At 40.3% G+C, this 18,842-nt stretch overlaps 1 protein-coding gene across 1 annotated transcript in view; it reads left to right on the top strand.

The window, feature by feature from the left end:
* The window catches only part of stxbp3 (syntaxin binding protein 3), a 96,083-nt gene that overhangs the window by 51,333 nt on the left and 25,908 nt on the right, over positions 1-18,842 (top strand). Inside the window, exons 7-10 of the mRNA XM_069937977.1 lie at positions 3,300-3,466; positions 13,861-13,951; positions 15,423-15,547; positions 17,139-17,240. Of these exons, the coding sequence (XP_069794078.1) occupies positions 3,300-3,466; positions 13,861-13,951; positions 15,423-15,547; positions 17,139-17,240 (485 nt within the window). The remainder of the gene's footprint in view (positions 1-3,299; positions 3,467-13,860; positions 13,952-15,422; positions 15,548-17,138; positions 17,241-18,842) is intronic.

Below are 18,842 nucleotides of genomic sequence, written 5' to 3'. Positions count from 1 at the left end.
AACAGCCACTTTTTAAAAAAAAGTTTATTTGTGACACTGTGAATGGTTCACTTTTGGTAGATGCACTGCTAACAAATTGAAATGCTGCTGTAATTGAATGTAGCATGATCCCATTCTTGGGTGGTAGTCTGTAATAGCACATCCAGTAGGGGGTCACAACGATGAATATTCCATAAAAATAATTTTCACTCAGCAAATAGGATATAGAGATGGGAGCAGATTTTTAGCATTGTCAATTACCGCAGAAACCAATGATTTGAAATAGAAACAAAAAACATTGAAAATACAAACCTGATCAGCTGCCATTTATACAAGGAGAAAAATATTCAAAGTCCACCAAGTGTTATTGATGAAAATAAAACACATAAAAATGCACTAGGGCATCAGGAACTGATCAATGAGTGAGATTATTAGGAGTATCTCAAGCAAGGCAACCGATGAGTGGGTTAGCTTTACTTATTGGAAAATTCCAGCTTTACTTTTTTTCTGCATAAAATGTAATTTCTGAACATTATTCTTCCCTCTCATTTGCCTCAGAATTGTGGCTAATCTCATGGCTCTAGAAACATAGAAGATAGGAGCAGGAGTAGGTCATTCGACCCTTCGAGCCTGCTCCGCCATTCAACGAGATCATGGCTGATCTTAAAGTTCAGTACCCCATCCCCGCCTTCTCTCCGTAACCTTTAATACCCTTATACTGAAGAAATAGATCTAATTCCCTCTTAAATAGATTTAATGAACCTGCCTCTACTTCCCTCTGTGACAATGAATTCCACAGATTCACCACCCTCTGGGTAATCACCACCCTCTAGTCCATTTCCTGAGCCCATAATTTAATAGATGATTGGTACACAGTTGATTGTGGGGAGAGATAGATTGGCAATCCAATTCATTTCTGATGGTCACTAAAGCTGACCATCAAACAAAGACGTCGGGTGAATTTGTAGCTGCTGATGCCCAATGTGATTGAGTAAGATACAGTGGTAAATTGGGGTAAGTTTCAGAATTAGGAGTGAGAGCCGGAAATGATTGAACAAGAATTACAATTTTGAAAAGAGACATTGTTTCCTTGAGAATCAATGTAAGTTGGCTTATACTGGGGGCAGAAGGTGAAAAAGACATTGTGCAGATTAGAATTGAAATAGCAGTGCTTTGTTTAAGAGTGTAGTAAACTGCCTTAATGACTAACAACCAGTAGCACGTACATCAACAGTGATGAAGTGTTTTGAAAGGCTGGTGTTGAAACATATGGCTCCTGTCTGAGTAATGACATGGATACGTTCCAGTTAACCTATCACAGCAAGAGGTTTACGGTGGATGCCATCTCACTGGCTCTACACAAAGCATGGAACACCTGGACAGTAATGCTGTATTCATCGGGATGCTCTTCATCGACTACAGTTTGACCATTTAACACCATCCCTCCAAACTGATCAGCAAACTCCAAGAGCTGGGACTCAACACTCCACTGTGTAATCGGATCATGGATTTTCTCACCTCCAGACCATAATCAGTGAAGATTGGCAAGAACATCTCCTCTACAATCTTCATCAGTAATGGAGCACCACAGGGTTGTGTTCTTAGCCCCCCTGCTCTATTCACTTTACACCTACAACTGTGTGGCTCCGTATACATAACACCATCTACAAAAGAAAGGTGATGAGCCAGCATGCAGGAGGATGATAATGTTGCACCAACACAACCTTGCACTCAATGTCACCAAAACTAACTTCAGGAAGGGATAACCAGAGGTATACAATCCAGTGATCATTGTGTGATTAGAGGTGGAGAGGGTGGGGTCTTGGGAGTCACTATCTCAGAGGATTATTCCTGGGCCCAACACACTTAATGGCATCGTGAAGAAACCATGCCAGTACCTCTACTTCCTCAGGAGTTTGTGGAGATTTGTTATGACACCAGAAACCCTGGCAAATTTCTACAGACTGGCTGCATCACGGTCTGGTATGTGGACACCAATACCCATGAGCGTAAAGCCCTCCAAAAGGTAGTGGACATAGCCCAGGATATCACAGACAAAACCCTCCACACTATCGAGAACATCTACAACGAACACTACCGATGGAGAGCAGCAGCAATTATCAAGGATCCATACCAACCAGCAAACACTCTATTCTTACTGCTGCCATCAGGGAAGAGGTGCCACAAGACTCGCACCATGAAGTTCAGGAACAGCTGCTACTCCTCCACCATCAGACTCCTCAACAACAAACTCAATCAGGGACTCTTGTTGCCTTTATTGATTTTTAAAATTCTCTCTCTATTGCACAGTCAGTTTGTTTACATTCATTATCTGTTAACAGATCTTTATTTGTTGACATGTATATGCTGTGTACAGTTTTTTTGCACTATTAATAAGTGGTAAGTCAGCCTTGCCTGCAGAAAAATGAACCTCAGGGTTGTATGTGATGTCATTTATGTACTCTGACAATAAATCTGAAATCTGGAGAGGTGTACCATTGCCAAAAACACGACCACAACATCTACTATCTCCACCTTTGCCATAGCTCAACTTCTGAGTAAAGTTTTTGTTTAAGTTTATTTTTCACAAAATACCAAGTAAAGTGAGAAGGATTCCCCTGCTTAAGGGGTGGAAGAATAGAACCAATCCTTGTCCTACACTATTCATTGTAAAATACAGTGGAATAAAAATAATCTAGTTGGCCACAACTATGATGTTTGTGGGAATTTGCTATATGTAAATTGCTGGCCACTTTTCCCACATTACCAAAAATAGCTCATTAGCTGTAAGTTTTGAAATGTGTGGAATGATAATGAGTTTATTATTAAAAGACTTTCTTTTTGAAAAAAAAAACTTCTCGCATATTAATGAAATCTTTTTAGAATTGGGACAGTTATTATTTATGAGGGAAAGGTACTCTGGAAGCACAAATTATTTACAGTAACTGAATTAATAAATGAAGAATCGAAAATGAAGCATCTGCAATGACTTGTTATGTTTCCAGATGGAATCACCAACTGTTCCTGCAAATGAATTCAGCCATTTTCCAAGTTATTGATGAGAAATAAATGGGTTTATAATTATTGCTGTATCTTAGTCTTTGAGAATAGCTCAATTCTAATAAGTAGAATCTACCATGTATTTCTTTGATAACCATTGCTGATGTTTAGCACTTTGAAGAATCCATGCCCATTTAGTGACTTCTGGGTTGGAGCATCCACCTTTCAATTTTAACCTCTTAGACCTTCACTGTTCTGCTAGTGACATCACTCACAGAAATTTCATTTGTTAAAATGTATTTTTTTCTATCTTCAACTAGGTATTCATCTTTGACATTCCTGATGCATTTTACTCTATTTATAGTCCAGCATCAAAAGCTAAAAATAATATGATGGAAATGCTGGCGGAAAAAATTGCAACAGTGTGTGCAACTCTGGATGAAAATCCTGGGATCCAATACAGAAGAGAACGTGGAAATGATTACAGGTAGATTTTGATATAATTTGAACTCTTCATTCACTTTGTTCAGTGTTGAATTCTTTATTCAGTAGTTGATGAGTGAGTGACATAATTGCATTTCAAATTTTTAATGCAATGGTGATTGCACAATTTCTGCATTTCCACATGAAATTTTGACTTTTTAAAAGTTTTATTGTAACAGCTTGATTGAAATTATTTTATAATCACTTTAGTCTAAAGGGAGCATCTTCAAATGGGCTTCAGAAATGCTTGAGTTATAAAAAGCTCTGATATTCCGTCTGTGAATCTTAAAGAGCTGTTTTAAGATGAGCTGCTTTCCATGTGGAGAGTTGCTGACCTTCAAGAAAAACCCAAATGAGAACAGTAAGAAGCTGATATTCCATTTTGTCACTCAGGAAATTGTCTTATCAAGCAGTTGTGTAAAGGAGTCAATTAAAATGGGCAAACTCCGCAATAAACACGTCCTGTTTGTCAAGTACAGAGATTATGGCCTAAGCAAACTGAACTTTGGCAAATATGACTCAAGTTCACTTCGAACCAAAGATTTAATTAAGAGGCAAAGTACCATTTCTGGAATAAAAAGAATGATGGATTCAATTGAAGGAAATTATTTGCAGAAGTTCAGTTGAATATTTCTGTGTGGTACACTGCACCTGGCTTGGCAGCCTTTAACAGAATGAATGGAACTATGAATTTGAGCGTAAATTGCCAAGATTGCAGACAGTGCAGCAATTGCTATGTACCTTTGTTCTTTCTGTGATGCTTTTCTGAAAGAAATTGGATTGTCATTGATCATATAGGTTTCTAATTGCTTGATGCAGATTGTTATTCCACAAGAGAAAATGGGTGTCAGGGAAATTATTCAAATCGTTCTTAAAGCATCAAATTAGTTCTTAAATTTGTTGCAGTCTCCTACTTCTGAGGATCTAGAGTAGAGTCGGTTGCCGCTGGTGATGTAATGATCATGCACAAGCCAATCACCAAAGATGATGCATCCGGGATGACGTGCAAGAAATGTAATGTGCTTGCACGGGCTAGAACAAGGAGTTCAAACAGCGTAAAGTTTATATGCATGCACAGGGTCTTGTGAAGGGAATAATAAAATTGCCAATGCCAATTATTTTGTACTGAAGAACGAGGCAGTGTGTTCTTTTAGTGGTTTAAATATCGTGTATCTGACAGTCACTACAAGTGGTGATCCCATTGGTACACATCACCGAAATAAAAATGGCAAGGCATGAGGATAAAACCATTATGGGAGCAGACAGCAAGGTCAAACTTGAAGTTCCCCCCTTTTTACAAACAATGTTCAGTCATGATTTTCAGACCTCAAGGCATGTTTCTCATCACTAAATGTGACAAGTCAAAAGTCAAAATTCACATTGCTTGTGGCACACCTCCCAGAGCAGGTTGCTTGCGAAGTGGAAGACGTTCTAGTTATTCCAGCAGACAACTTCTCTTATGACATCCTTAAGGTTGCAATTTTGGAGCAAGCACACCTGGCTCGCGTTGTGGAACTGCTAGGTGACGACAACCTCAGCGATAGGAGCCCATCACAGATGCTGAGATGATGGCACTGGCTGGAGAAGAGCCTAATGAAAGGGAAGTATGGAAACAGAGATTCCTCCGCTGTTTGCCTTCTCAAATTCAAGTACACCTGGTAAATGTCTTTTGGGCATCCACCCTCGATGAATTAGCAAGATATGAAAACTCGTTATGGCCACAATCTCTGCAATGCAGCGGGAGGCATTCACAACTGCCCCCAGCCAGCAGAAGAAAACTGAGCTGGAGCAGCAAGTGACATAGTTCAGTGTGCAATTTGAACAGCAAATGGCAGCAAGCAGTGTGCAGGTACAGGCTTTAACCACCCAATGGAATTACCCCCCACCCGTTCCAGTCTGGTTTGAATTGTGCAGGTCAGGGACACAGCAGAAACAATGGACAGCATCTTTCCCAACCCTGGGAAATGATGACACCCGTTCGTGAAGGCAACTGCTGCCCATCTTTTCCTCAGGTAGCAATTTCTTGCCGATTCCAGTGCAGAAATTTTGGGGGTTCATCCAACATGATTAATATCATGTGTTTTGTTCACCACAAATGATTCTCATATTCTGACATACAACCAGAGTTCACACATACTGGAGTTCAATCTCAGTAAGCCATTTCAGTGGATTTTCACAGTGGTGAATATAGCAAATTCTTTTGTCACACTTTTCCCTCCTGGTAGACTTCAAGAATCGCAGTGTTGTGAACCGCGGCACTTGTATATAAGTGAGCTGCACTTGTCGTCCCTCATGGGTCGTCACCCACCAGACCAGTTTCCAACCTAGCTCCTGTCTGTTCCAAGGGTTGCCCAAGCAGGTTCCTCACTTGGTAACCCAGTCATATCGACACAGGGACATCAAACATGCAGTGACCCACCACATAGAGACCCGTAGTCCTCAGGTTGCAGCACGTGTGCCTAGGATGCCCCTGGATCGTCTTAAGATCGCAAAAGCTGTGTTTGATCACATGCAGGAGCTGGGAATAGTTTGTAGATCTGACAGCTACTGGGCATTGCTGCTGAACATGGTCTGAAGAAGCCTCTGGGGATTGGCGGCTATGTGGTGATTACTGTGCACTGACAACTCGATTGATGCAAACAGGTTTTTGTAAAAGTAGACCTGGTGTGTGCCTATTGTCAGATTCCGGTAGAACCTTCCAATATTGCCAAGACACCAATGATTAATCCTTTTGGCACATTTGAGATTCTTCAAATGCCATTTAGTTTGTGGAACACAGATCAAATGTTCCAGTGGTTTATGGACCACATCTTCGCCGGCCTCGATTTTGTTTATATCTACATCGATGAATGTCTTGCACCACCTGCATTTGGGCAATGTCATACCATTGGCAGGCCAATGGCCTCACTGAGCGTTTCCACAACCAATTGAAAGCAGCATTGACAGCAGGAGGCAATGCGTTTCTGTGGAGGGATTATGAGCTCATGGGTCTCCTTTGTATGCGGACTGCCATAAAAGCAGACCTAGGTTGTTCAGCTGCTAAACAAGTATTTGGCACCACATTGACTCTGCCTGGCGAATTTGTTGAACCGTGTACTGTGACTACGCTGCATGAACTATCCAATTATGTTGACTGACTGCGATTGTTCAGACCAATACCTATGCAACATGCATCAACTGCAGTGTATGTACTGAATGATTTACAGCACTGCTGTAATGAATTTGTGTTAATCTTTAGTTTAATGTTAAACTATATTTCTCATATATCAAAAGGTCATAGTAAATGATAGAATTAAATTATTGCCTTCTTCCTCAAACGTGACTTCCCCTCCACCACTCAGCCCTCGCCCTCATCTTCTCCATTCCATGTTCATCTGCCCTAGTCCCCCACCCCTAGAAACAATCACAGAATCCCCCTCGTCCTCAGCTACCACCCCACCAGCCTCTGCATCCGCCAGAATTTCCGGCACTTACTACAGGATCGCAGACATTTTTCATTCTCCTCCCCTCTCAGCCTTCCATAGAGACCACTCCCTCCGTGACTCCCTTGTGTATTCTTCCATCCCACCCATCATCCCCCCATCCTCCCACTGGCACCTTCCACTGTGGTCGTAGAAGGTGTAATACCTGCACCCTCACCTCCTCCCTCACCATGGTCCGAAGTCCAAAACAAATCTTTCAGGTGAAGCAACACTTCACCTGTACCTCCAAAGGACTCATTTACTGTATCTGGTACATCCTCTGTGACCTTCTATACATTGGAGAGACCAGTCGCAGATTAGGAGATCGCTTTGCCCAGCACCTCCTCTCCATCCATAACAAAAGCGACCTCCCCGTAGCCAACTATTTGAGTCACACTCTCAAGCTTACATGTCTGCCCATGTCCTTTCACACTACCCCATCCTGACTACTCACAGATTGGAGGAACAGCACCTCATTTTTTTTGTCTGGGTACCCTCCATTCCCAGGGCATGAACATTGAGTTCACTGCATTCCACTAATCAGCTTGCCTTTTCCCCCCTCCCCCGCCTTTAAATAGTTATTCTAATTCCTACTTCCTTTCTCTCCACCTAGCCTAGACTCCTTCCCCCTCCCCCCAACCCTTCCTATGGTCCTCAACCCCCTCCACCTATCATCTCCACCCTTAATACCTCCCTCCCCCATTTTGTTTGGACATCTCTCATGTTCCCCCACACGTTAATGAAGGGCTCAAGCCCGAAACGTTGGTGATGTATCTTTACCTTTGCTATATAAAGGCAATGTTTGACATGCTGAGTTTCTCCAGCATTTGTGTGTTTTATCAAGTTAAAATGTATCTATTCTTAGTTAGTTGTGGGGTGGTACAGAGTCACACACAAGCCACAGCACATTTACAAATACACCATTCTATTTAGAGAAGAGAGTTAATTCTCGGAGTCGTAGCATCTGGGAAGGACAGAACTAATGGATTTGAAGTGGGTTTTGAACCCATCTGTTTTTAAACTAAATGACAAGGCCTCTTAAACAAGAGAAATGAAATTCAGAACCATGTGAGTGATATACTTAAGCCTTTGAAACAGAAGTGAGGTAATCTATTTAGAGTTGTGTCATCTACAGGATAGAATTATGAAGATCACATGGTTTACAAGAAATTGAGGTTGGCAACTGTTTAAATTCCAGTAACTGTCACATGATTTGGAGAAATATATTATCAAAATGAGAGACAAAGAGATCAGTTCAGTTTAGAGAGTACAAAAGTCAAAACTGTGTGACATGCAGTGGTTGAATCTTGTGTAAAAACAGGGTTGAGTTACAGTATTCAGAATTGGTGCTGTTGTGTGTGTTACTCCTGGGGAAAGGGGAACACAGAATCAGTGGCTTTTGAAATAAGGAAGATTATTTTGCTGTCTCTTTGGAAAAGAAGACAGATTTCTACTGGGTTTATTTTTATATGGCCACTTTGTTTAACACTTGTCTGGTTTGTGAATTCATCATGGAAGAAAATAGCCACATCCGCCATCTCTTTGAGAAGAGGGCATATTTTTTGGTGGAAAGCAGAGTTGTGAGTAAAGAGACCTGAAGATATGATGTTTAAAAACACTTTCTAATTATTTATGAACTGAGAATTTAAGACCTTCAAGTAAGTCTTAATTAGACAATCTGTGGAGTATTGTTTATTGTTTTAGAAAGCAACAGATGGACAGACTCAAAAGATTGCTTCCAGTGCTGGAGTCTGACTGAATGTAGTTTGCTGTTCTAAGAGGGTCATGTGGTTTTCACCAGGTTTGGATGCTTGAAAGGTAAATGGTTACCACTCAGGAAGATTCCTGTCAGTTTTCAGAGAGAGATTTGTTGCTCGTTGGACACAAACTTTTTCCTTCCAATCACCCACTTCAGTGTCTTGTCGAAGAAACTTGCCCCATTAGGGCTTTCCACATGATAACCTCTTTCTTTCAGGTCACCACAGCATTCCTTTTCTGTTTCCCTTATCTCAAGTGAAACGTTATACAGCCAGCTATCTCCTTTTGTATGGACCACAAGGGCTTTTAACAGGTTGAACGAAGAAATCACAACCTATCTTCAAATGGAGTTTTTCCGCAAGCTTGCCAGCTTGTCATGTTCCATTCCCAGCTGCTACTGCTGAACTGTAGAATTGTAGAACTCAATTCTCTCTCTCTCTCTCTCTCTAAGTCAACAAGAATTTACACACACATTACATGCACATGCACTTAGAATTAGAAGGGAGTTAAGTTAATAGTAATTAGTTAAAGTTTGATCCTGTTTTCATATTTAAAGATAATTAAAAGCAACTTTTGTTTAAGTAAACATTCGTCTTGGTGAATTTCTATTGCTGCTGGGTTTTCGGGTCTTCTGGGCCCGTAACAACACATTTACATTTGCGCATAGTGTGGTGAAATTTAGAGTTAAGTAAGTTTAGAAAGTAGTAAGAAATGTTTTGTTCTTAATAGTTTAATTAAAAAACTATTATTTTGAATTTACCATTGTCTGGTGAATTTCCCATTGCTGTTCCTGTGTTCGTGCTAACAAAGTCCCTTTAGTCCCAAACAAAATTTAAGGGGGTTGTTAGTTCGTTACACTGCACACATATGCTCTTTCTATATGTTCGCTGGCCACTCCAGCCTGTTTACAATGGGGCTTATGAAGTCATACAATGCCATCCCAAAGGTTTTATGATCCAGTGGAATGGGAAGTTTAACTCTGTCTCTATTGATAACATGAAGCCAGCGTATATCGATGATCCGCTTTCTTCATTACTACCAACATTGAAGAACCAACTGAACCCTACCATTCAGATCATCCACTGCCCACCTTACAGTACCGGACTAAATCAGGCCGGAATGTCTGCCTGCTGGACCGTTATGTGACGGGACTGATCAAGTCAATCTCCTCTTTGCTTTACTTGGAGGCTGAGTTGGGAGCTATTGCGGTCGCGTATTTACGCAGGTCTAGAGTAGAGCTGGCTGCCGCTAGTGATCAGCATCACTGACTGGTTTGGTAATTTGAGTGCCCACAATATGCAAAAGGCTGCAGAAAGTAGCAAACATAGCAAGTCCATTATGGGTTCTGACCTCTCTTCAGTTGAAGACATCTCGGTGAGGTGCTGCCTCAAAAAACCAGCCAACATCGTTAAGGACCCCCATCACCCTGATAACAATCTTTTCTCACTGCTACCTTCAGGAAGAAATTACAGCAGCCTTAAGTCTAGCACCTCTACGATCAAGAACAGTATTATTTTTCTAATGGCTAGCAGGCTCTTAAACCTGCCTTTGCTACCCTAAGCATAAACTACTCGGACTCACAGATGACGTATCTGGAACGATGCGTGAGAACTGTAACGAGCATGTGCGGGCCAGAATGAGGAGTTCAAACAGTGTGGAGTTTACATGCATACTCAGAGTCTTGGGAGAAGGAGGTGGTTGTGAAGGAAATAATAAAATGTTGACGCCAATTTTTTTTGTACTGAAGAATGAGTGAGTGTGTTCTTTTAATGGTTTATGAAATGTCTATCTGGCAGTCACTACAAATTATTGCAAATTAAAAATGAACAGCAGATGACAGATCCATACTGATAGTTGTACAGAAAAGCACTGATTTCAAATTACAAGGGTAGTAGAAGAGGAGTATTATTGAATCTTTACTCTGTTACACGTGCTTTGGTTGATTTTTCCTCATCCAAACATAAACCAAAGAACTTAATTCCAGAGGTGAGATGTTACTAACAGCCCTTGACATCGTCAGGATGAGTTTGGCAAATCCTGACAAATCAATGGACATCAAGTGGAAATGCTCCTGTAATAATACCTTGCACAAAGATTGTGCCTGTTGCAGATCAATCACTTCAATCCCAAGACATTCCTCCTGGAGTTCCTCACAACCATGTTAATGATCTTCTTCCATTACAAGGAAAAATATGGTGATGGTTCTTCCTGTAATGAGGCGACCAGAACTGAGCATAGCAAGAGTTTTAATTTGATTTGGAGACACGTTCAGCACAGACACATGGGTTGAAGGGCCTTTTCCTGTCCTGTACTGATCTGTGTTTTATGTATTGGTATATGATGGTACAGTAATGCAGGGTTGGAAAAAAAGCTCTTAGGATACAGTATCCTACCTACCTTATCAAATGTTCGACCCACACAACATAATCTTGGTTTCAGAATCCAGGAAAGGTACTGTGCAGCTAAATGGTAGCTCCTTGTTTTTTTGTGTATTGGACTTGTATCACTGGTTCCTTATCATTGCTGGGTCAATATCCTGGAATTCCTTGCCCACAGATTTATGGGATTATCTTTTCCATAAGGACAGCAGCAGTTCAAGACAGAGGCTTCTTTCCAACAGCAATTAGGAATAATAATAATGAGTTTATTGTTATATTCGTACTTGCTGCGCCAAATGGTGCATTATTGTATAAAAGCAATAGAATACATTAACTTACTCCAGTACGGAAAGAAATAATGAATATAAAAGATAAAACAGATATTTAATTTGCCACTTCTCCTAACCTATCTAAGTCCTTCTGTAGATTCCATGTTTCTTCTATGCTACCTGCTCCTTCACCTACCTTCGTATCACATGATCAGAAGCAATTATCAAAAAAAGTTTCAATTAGTGCAAGGAAAACAAAAATTCATTGCAAATGGTATGTTGGTCTTCATATCAAGAGGGTTTGAGTATAGGAACAAGGATACCTTACTGCAGTTGTACAGGGCCTTGGTGAGACGCCACCTGGAGTATTGTGTGCAGTTTTGGACACCTTATCTAGGAAGGATGTTCTTGCAATGGAGGGAGTGCAGAGGCAATTCACCAGGCATGGCAGGAATGACTTATGAGGAAAGATTGCACAAATTGGGATTGTACTCCCTGGAGTTTAGAAGATTGAGAGGGGATCTCATAGAGACATATAAAATTCTGGCAGGACTGGACAGAATGGATGCAGATGGGATGTTTCCAATGATGGGAAAATCCAGAACCCGGGGCCATGGTTTGAGGATAATAGGCAAACCATTTAGGACTTTGAACTGTATGTGTTTATAAATTATAATAATAATAAAAAGATTGGAAAAGAAAGAAAGGACCGAGATTAGGAGGAATTTCTTTACCCAGAAGGTGGTGAATCTGTGGAATTCATTGCCACAGAGGGCAGTAGAGGCAGGTTCATTAAATCTATTTAAGAGGGAATTAGATCTATTTCTTCAGTATAAGGGTATTAAAGGTTACGGAGAGAAGGCGGGGACGGGGTACTGAACTTTAAGATCAGCCATGATCTCGTTGAATGGCGGAGCAGGCTCGAAGGGTCGAATGACCTACTCCTGCTCCTATCTTCTATGTTTCTATGTTTCTAAATGAAATAGTGCAGTAGAGCAGACTGGTATTTTTGTGGACCCAGAGTAGTTTATGCTTAGGGTAGCAAAGGGAGGTTTAAGAGCCTGCTAGCCATTAGGAAAATAATACTGTTCTTGATCGTAGAGGTGCTAGACTTTAGGCTGCTGTAATTTCTTCCTGAAGGTAGCAGTGAGAAAAGATTGTTATCAGGGTGATGGGGGTCCTTAACGATGTTGGCTGGTTTTTTGAGGCAGCATCTCACCGAGATGTCTTCAACTGAAGAGAGGTCAGAACCCATAATGGACTTGCTATGTTTGCTACTTTCTGCATCCTTTTGCATATTGTGGGCACTCAAATTACCAAACCAGTCAGTGATGCTGATCTTGACTCAGCTTAGGTCAGCTCTGGGTTATTTTATTTGTGTCTGTTTTCTTCTGCAATCTTAAATAATGTATAATTTTGGTGTTACAGGCCATCAGAGTAGTACCCGAGAGTTTCTCCCCTAGCAGGATCTGATCAGTAAAAAGAGAAACTTTTTTGGTGACTTCTTCTGATCATATTATACGAAGGTAGGTAAAGAAGCAGGGAGCGTAGAGGAAACATGGAAGCTGCAGAAGGATTTAGATAGGTTAGGAGGAGTGTCAGAGAAGTGGCAAATGAAATATAATGTCAGAAAGTGTTCAGTTATGCACTTTGACAGAAAAAATAAACGGGCAGACTTTTTAAAAAATGGATGAAAATTGAACATAGCTCGATGCAAAGGGACTTGGGAGTCCCTGTGCAGGAAGGTAAACTTACATATTGAGTCAAATATGTAAGGCAAATGCAATGCTGGCATTCATTTTGAGAGGAATAGAATATAAAAGTAGGGATGTGATGTTGAGGCTTTACAAGGCACTGATGAGACCTCACTTGAAGTAATGTGAGCAGTTTTGAGCTCATTTAAGAAAAGATGTGCTGACATTGGAGAAGGTTCAGAGGATGTTCATTAGGATGAATCGAGGAAAGAAAGGGTTATCATATGAGGGATGTTTGACAACTCTTGGACTGTATTCGTTGGTATTTATGAAAATGAGGGGGAGATCTTATTGAAACATTTTGAATGTTGAAAGGTGTCGACAGGGTAGATGTAGAAAGGTTGTTTCCCATGATGGGAGAGTCAAGTACAAGAGGCCACAACGTCAGAATTGAAAGTTGTCTGTCTAGAACAAAGATGCATAGGAATTTCTTCAGCCAGAGAGTGGCAAATCTATGGAATTTGTTGCTACAAGCAGTTGTGGAAGCTAGGTCAAAGACAGAGATTGATAGGTCTTGATTAGCTAGGGTATCAAATGTTATGCGGAGAAGGCTGGGCAGTGGGGCTGGGTGGAAAAATGGAACAGTTCATGATTAAATGACAGGACAGAGTTGGAGGGCTGAATAGCCTAGTTCTGCTCCTTTGTTTTGTGGTCTTTTTTGTGTGTTTCTGTGATGGCTTCTAGTCCATGACTAATTTTTTATGTAGTTTGAAAAGTGAAATGGATCAGAAATTTATTGTTGATATTTTTATGCTGATATTTTTGTTATTACATCCAGTTTCACTGAAAATAATGCAGAGTGTCTCGCAAATTTGATAGAAGAAAAGCTGGCAGTACATTACAAACGAGCTGAGGAGTGCAATATCAAGGTAGGTTATGTATTAATGAGACATAAATTATCTACTTCAAAAATTGGAATTCAATTAGACTGTAGTTGCTCATTTTGATATGAATATGTTAGGTTGATTATTTCCTTAAACATAGCAGTGCGTGGGGCCACCTCTATTTCAGTAGGGGGTAGTGTCTCATCCCTGGCCTTTTTCCATCTTCCCTATTACCCTTTGTTCCCAATAATATACAGTTCTGTTCTTCATAGTATTGATAGCCTTCTGTGGAGTGGATGAAGCCATCCCAAACTCTGCTGTCTTTGTTCAGAATGTGTGGAAGGAAAGTATTCTGCCTGGAGGTCAGTAACTAGTGGAGTTGCACAGGGATCTGTTCTGGGACCCCTGCTCTTTGTGATTTTTATAAATGACCTGGATGAAGAGGTGGAAGGATGGGTCAGTAAGTTTGCGGATGATACAAAGGTTGGAGGAGTTGAGGATGGAGTTGAAGGTTATCGAAGGTTACAAAAGGATATAAACAGGAAGCAGATTTGGGCAGAAAACTAGCAGATGGATTTCAACCCGGATAAGTGTGAGGTGATGCATTTTGGAAGGACAAACCAGAAGATTGAGTAATGGCTGGTTACTTAAGAGTGTGGATGAACAGAGGGACCTTGGGTGCAAATCCACACATCCCTCAAGGTTGCTGAGCAGGTTGATAGGATAGTTAAGGCTTATGGGATGCTGGAGTTCATTAATAGGGGGAATTAAATTCAGGAGTAGAGGGGTCATGTTACAACTTTGCAAAGCTTTTGTAAGACAACACTTAGAGTATTGTGTTCATTTCTGGTCTCCTCATTATAGGAAGGATGTGGAAGCTATGGAGTGGGTGCAGAAGAAATTTACCAGGATGTTGCCTGGATTGGGAAACAAGTCTTATGAGGCAAGGTTAGTAGAGCTGGGACTTTTCTCTTTGGAGCACAGAAGTTTGAGAGGAGGCTTGATAGAGGTCTTTAAGATTATGAGAGGCATAGACAGGGTGAACAGCCAGCACCTGTTTCTCAGGGCAGGATCAGCAAGCATTAAAGGACATATATACAAAGTGAAGGGAGGGAAGTTTTTTTACTCAGCGAGTTGTGGGTGCCTGGAATAGTGGTGAAACACTGGGGGCATTTAAGAGACTCTTGGTTGAAACAAAAATTGAGGGTTATGAGGTAGGGAAGGTTTAGTACTTTTTTTTAGGAAAGAATATATAGGTTGGCACAACATTGAGGGCCGAAGGGACTATACTGTACTGTATTATTCTATGTTCGAATTACATCTCTGTGCCTATAAATGGATTCCTGTTAACCAACAGTTTTATAATTCTCACTCTTGTTTTTAAATCCCTTCATGGATTAATCATTGTTAATTACAATTCTCTGAAGTGCTTTGGGATGATTTAACTCCAAAAGAAAAGCTATATGAATGCAGGTTATTGTTGTTAATAACAGTTTTGTGACATGTAATATTTCAGGGCAAAACACAGTCACAGCTTCTGATAATTGATCGAGGCTTTGATCCAGTATCAACGATCTTGCATGAGTTAACCTTTCAGGCCATGGCTTATGACCTGGTTCCAATTGAAAATAACATTTATAGGTAAGACTTGGACAATCTTTATTACAATGCTGATGTGATATAAACATTTCAGGGATAGGAAACGCAAAATATTAAAATTTGGAGTTACTTTGGGGTAGTTGATGAATTCAAATTCACTTCGCTTTCTTTTCTTACTGTATTGGTGGTACCTCTTTGTGTGCCTTTGCAGGGCAAATAAAAAATATTTTGAGTTTATACCTATAAATGGAATCCTAACCTTGAATTTTAAAGTCTCCCTTGCATCAACATGATTGATGTTATTTTTCAACTGGAGATGTCCTCATGATTACTGAATTAAACTAAATTAAATATACGTTCTAATGTTTGGCCTTGTTTCTTGAGCTCCAGCAATCTTAAGTTTGAATTCACATCTGGTTGTATGTCTTCTGTCTGTTGAACAGGTAGATTGACTGATTCATACCAATTATAACATCAACATGCTGGAGAAACTCAGCTGGTCATGCAGCATCTATAGGAAGTAAAGCATAACCAATATTTCAGGTCTGGGCTGCTCGTCAAGTCTGACGAAGGGCCCAGGCCCGAAACAATGGTTATCCAGCATATTTGTGTATTCCTTTTGACCTCAACATCCGCAAACTTCCTTGTTTAATTGTAACATCAATCTGAAGCAGACCCTAGTGTGGGTTAGATTGACAGAGTGTGCCTGAAATTGCAATGATTATTGATGTAATGAAGTCGCTAGGAATCCCAATGCAGCCAGAGAAATGCAGTTGGTGAAGTTTACCATGGTGTCTTGTGGTGGGCATGGGCATGTGTTAAGCAAATTTGATCTGCACCCAAGTTGTTATGGCTGTTGTTTTCTATTGTGTCAGTCAGGTTGGCGGTTATGCTAATACTCTGGCAGAAAACTGGTGGAAGTGCTAAGTCTATTTATTTTCCTGATGTTCTCCCTCAATTTGTTGAAGGGGATTATACCTGTAGTTTGGATTCTAAGGCTATTATTTCTCACCTGAATTTTGCATTCAGACTGACTTTCTTTAAATTGCTAGTTCCATTTAAACAAATTCCTGGTCGAAATTAAGCAATATTTTTCTTGTCAGACAATATTATTAGTGTCTCAATAAAGGGTCCTGACCTGATGTGCCAACTGAACATTTCTCTCCAAAGGATGCTGCGTGGCCCTCCAGAATCTCTTTCTCCACTGAAAATTAGCATTTGTAGATTTTGATTCTCTAATATTTTAGTGGTAAAAAAAAACAGGCTTTTGTCTTTCACAGTTCTAATGCTAAAAAGAACTATAATTAGTCTTTTCTTGAGACCATGCTGACAAACTGTGTCACATACTGAAGTTGGATCAAATTCCACTGCTTCTTGTTGACTCAAAGGTTACAAATGTCCTGCAATAGTGAGAAGTCCAAGTGCACCAAAGTTGATGCTTTTGGGTTGGTCAGATTTGATCTTGATTTAGAATTTTGCATTCTGGGTAATTGAGAATTAAACCATTAAAACCCACCTGTTACCTACAGGCAGTTATATACTGGTAAACATGTTGATTCATTAAAAGGGTGAATTAAATGTTTTTATTCCATTGAAAAGGCATGACATCTTTCTTATGTTTTAATTTTAATAGGTATCAAATAAAAGGTGAGTCCGCACCCAAAGAGGCTCTTTTGGATGAGGATGACTCACTCTGGGTAAACTTGCGGCATTTGCATATTGCAGAGGTTGCTGAGTATGTATATACCTTCTTCGGTTATGAGTTTAAAATATTGTCCAATATGTTTTTCAAAGTTGCTGAAAGTGTAAAATATGTATGAACAGCCTTTTGATACTACAGCTCTCTGCTGAAAAACCTGATGCCTGTAGATACTCAAAACATTTGTTGCTTTTCTGGTGCAATCTGTAAAGGAAGTTAATTGAATAAAATATCATACAGAATTTGGCCAAATCTTCAACAATTGACCAACACATTAAAACAAAACTAGTTTCAACAGAGATAAAATTGTGCTTCTGTGGCAGTGCACTCTCTCATGGCGAACCGGCCCCACGTGTAACGCCACGTGGCGGGGCAGCCATGGGAAGATGGTGCTGTCAAGGTTTCTCCTTGCCTCAAGTCTCATGCCCAGCGCGTGCCTGGGGCAGCGATTCTGATGTCACAATGCACGAGGTGACTGAGCTCATGCTGCCCTTAAAAGGGTGCGCGCTGAATTTGAATAAAAACAGTCATTAACGGCTTTTAATGTGGTGGCTGAGTCTTTCTTGGCTGGGTCCAGCTCTACTCTTCAATATATTAATATGATGCAATAAAGCATAACAATGTGATGGAAGGGCTTGTGTGTCACAGTAGATTGTAGATATTGTCCTGAATAGTCGTCGTGCCTGAAATAGAATGTAACTTGCAATTTGGGTAGAAGGGAGCAAAAAATCTGTTTGATTTACTCCTTTGTTTTTCCCCCACTATCCATTCAGAACCCTGCTTCATGCCAAACTATGTCAGGAACTTAAGTATCCTCTTTCATAAGCCTTGTAAAAAGAGTAATTGTTCATTTCTCCACCAGATGATCAGCAAAAAAAACAATCTCTTTCTGAGATGCCTTTTTCAAAGCTTTAAGTCAGTATGTGCGTAGATTCTATAGCTCTGTAATTGTAAACTTGTATCTGATTGGTGGATTAATGATCAGCTACGAAGTACAAATGGCTCTGTAGTTTCTTATAGTTTGTTATTATAGTGGCTTGTCCCTGTCAAGAGGAAACCATTGTAGCCATGACATAGATAATCTCATAATTGCCAATCTGAAGTGCCTAGCAACTTAATCCAAGAAATATTAAAGCGGAAAACAAAGTTAAATTATACTCCTGAAATAAGTATTATGATTAAATATTTATTCTTTGAGGTACTAAACGATGAATCATAATTATAGACAATTATGTAAAAAGAGAAATAATCATAAATCTATTTTATTTTTAAAAAAATCACTTCAGCTATTGACGACCTTTTGACAGGATTGAAAACAGTAGGCCCTTATAGAAAGCAAAAAAAACCCAAACGTCAAGCCAGAGACCCTCTACCCTCATTTTGCAATCCTTACCTTCTTAAATGGTCCATGTGTGGCTCCAAGGTGCTGACTCTGAACCTTTTGTGTTAGAGGAGGAGTGGAGCGCTCCACCTTGCTCCATAAATGTCCAGCCACTGCAAGAAGCTGGCTAGGAGCGGGCTGATGATGTCGCGATTATGCCGTCAGCCCACGACTCAAGTCTATTTAGTGAACATATTATGCCAAGGTACCGCACGATAGTCATCATCAGTATGGACAGCGCTGCCCCTTTGGGGCCC

Source organism: Narcine bancroftii, chromosome 5, assembly GCF_036971445.1.
Source record: "Narcine bancroftii isolate sNarBan1 chromosome 5, sNarBan1.hap1, whole genome shotgun sequence".
Lineage (NCBI taxonomy): Eukaryota > Metazoa > Chordata > Chondrichthyes > Torpediniformes > Narcinidae > Narcine > Narcine bancroftii.
This window is presented reverse-complemented; position numbering and strand designations above follow the sequence as displayed.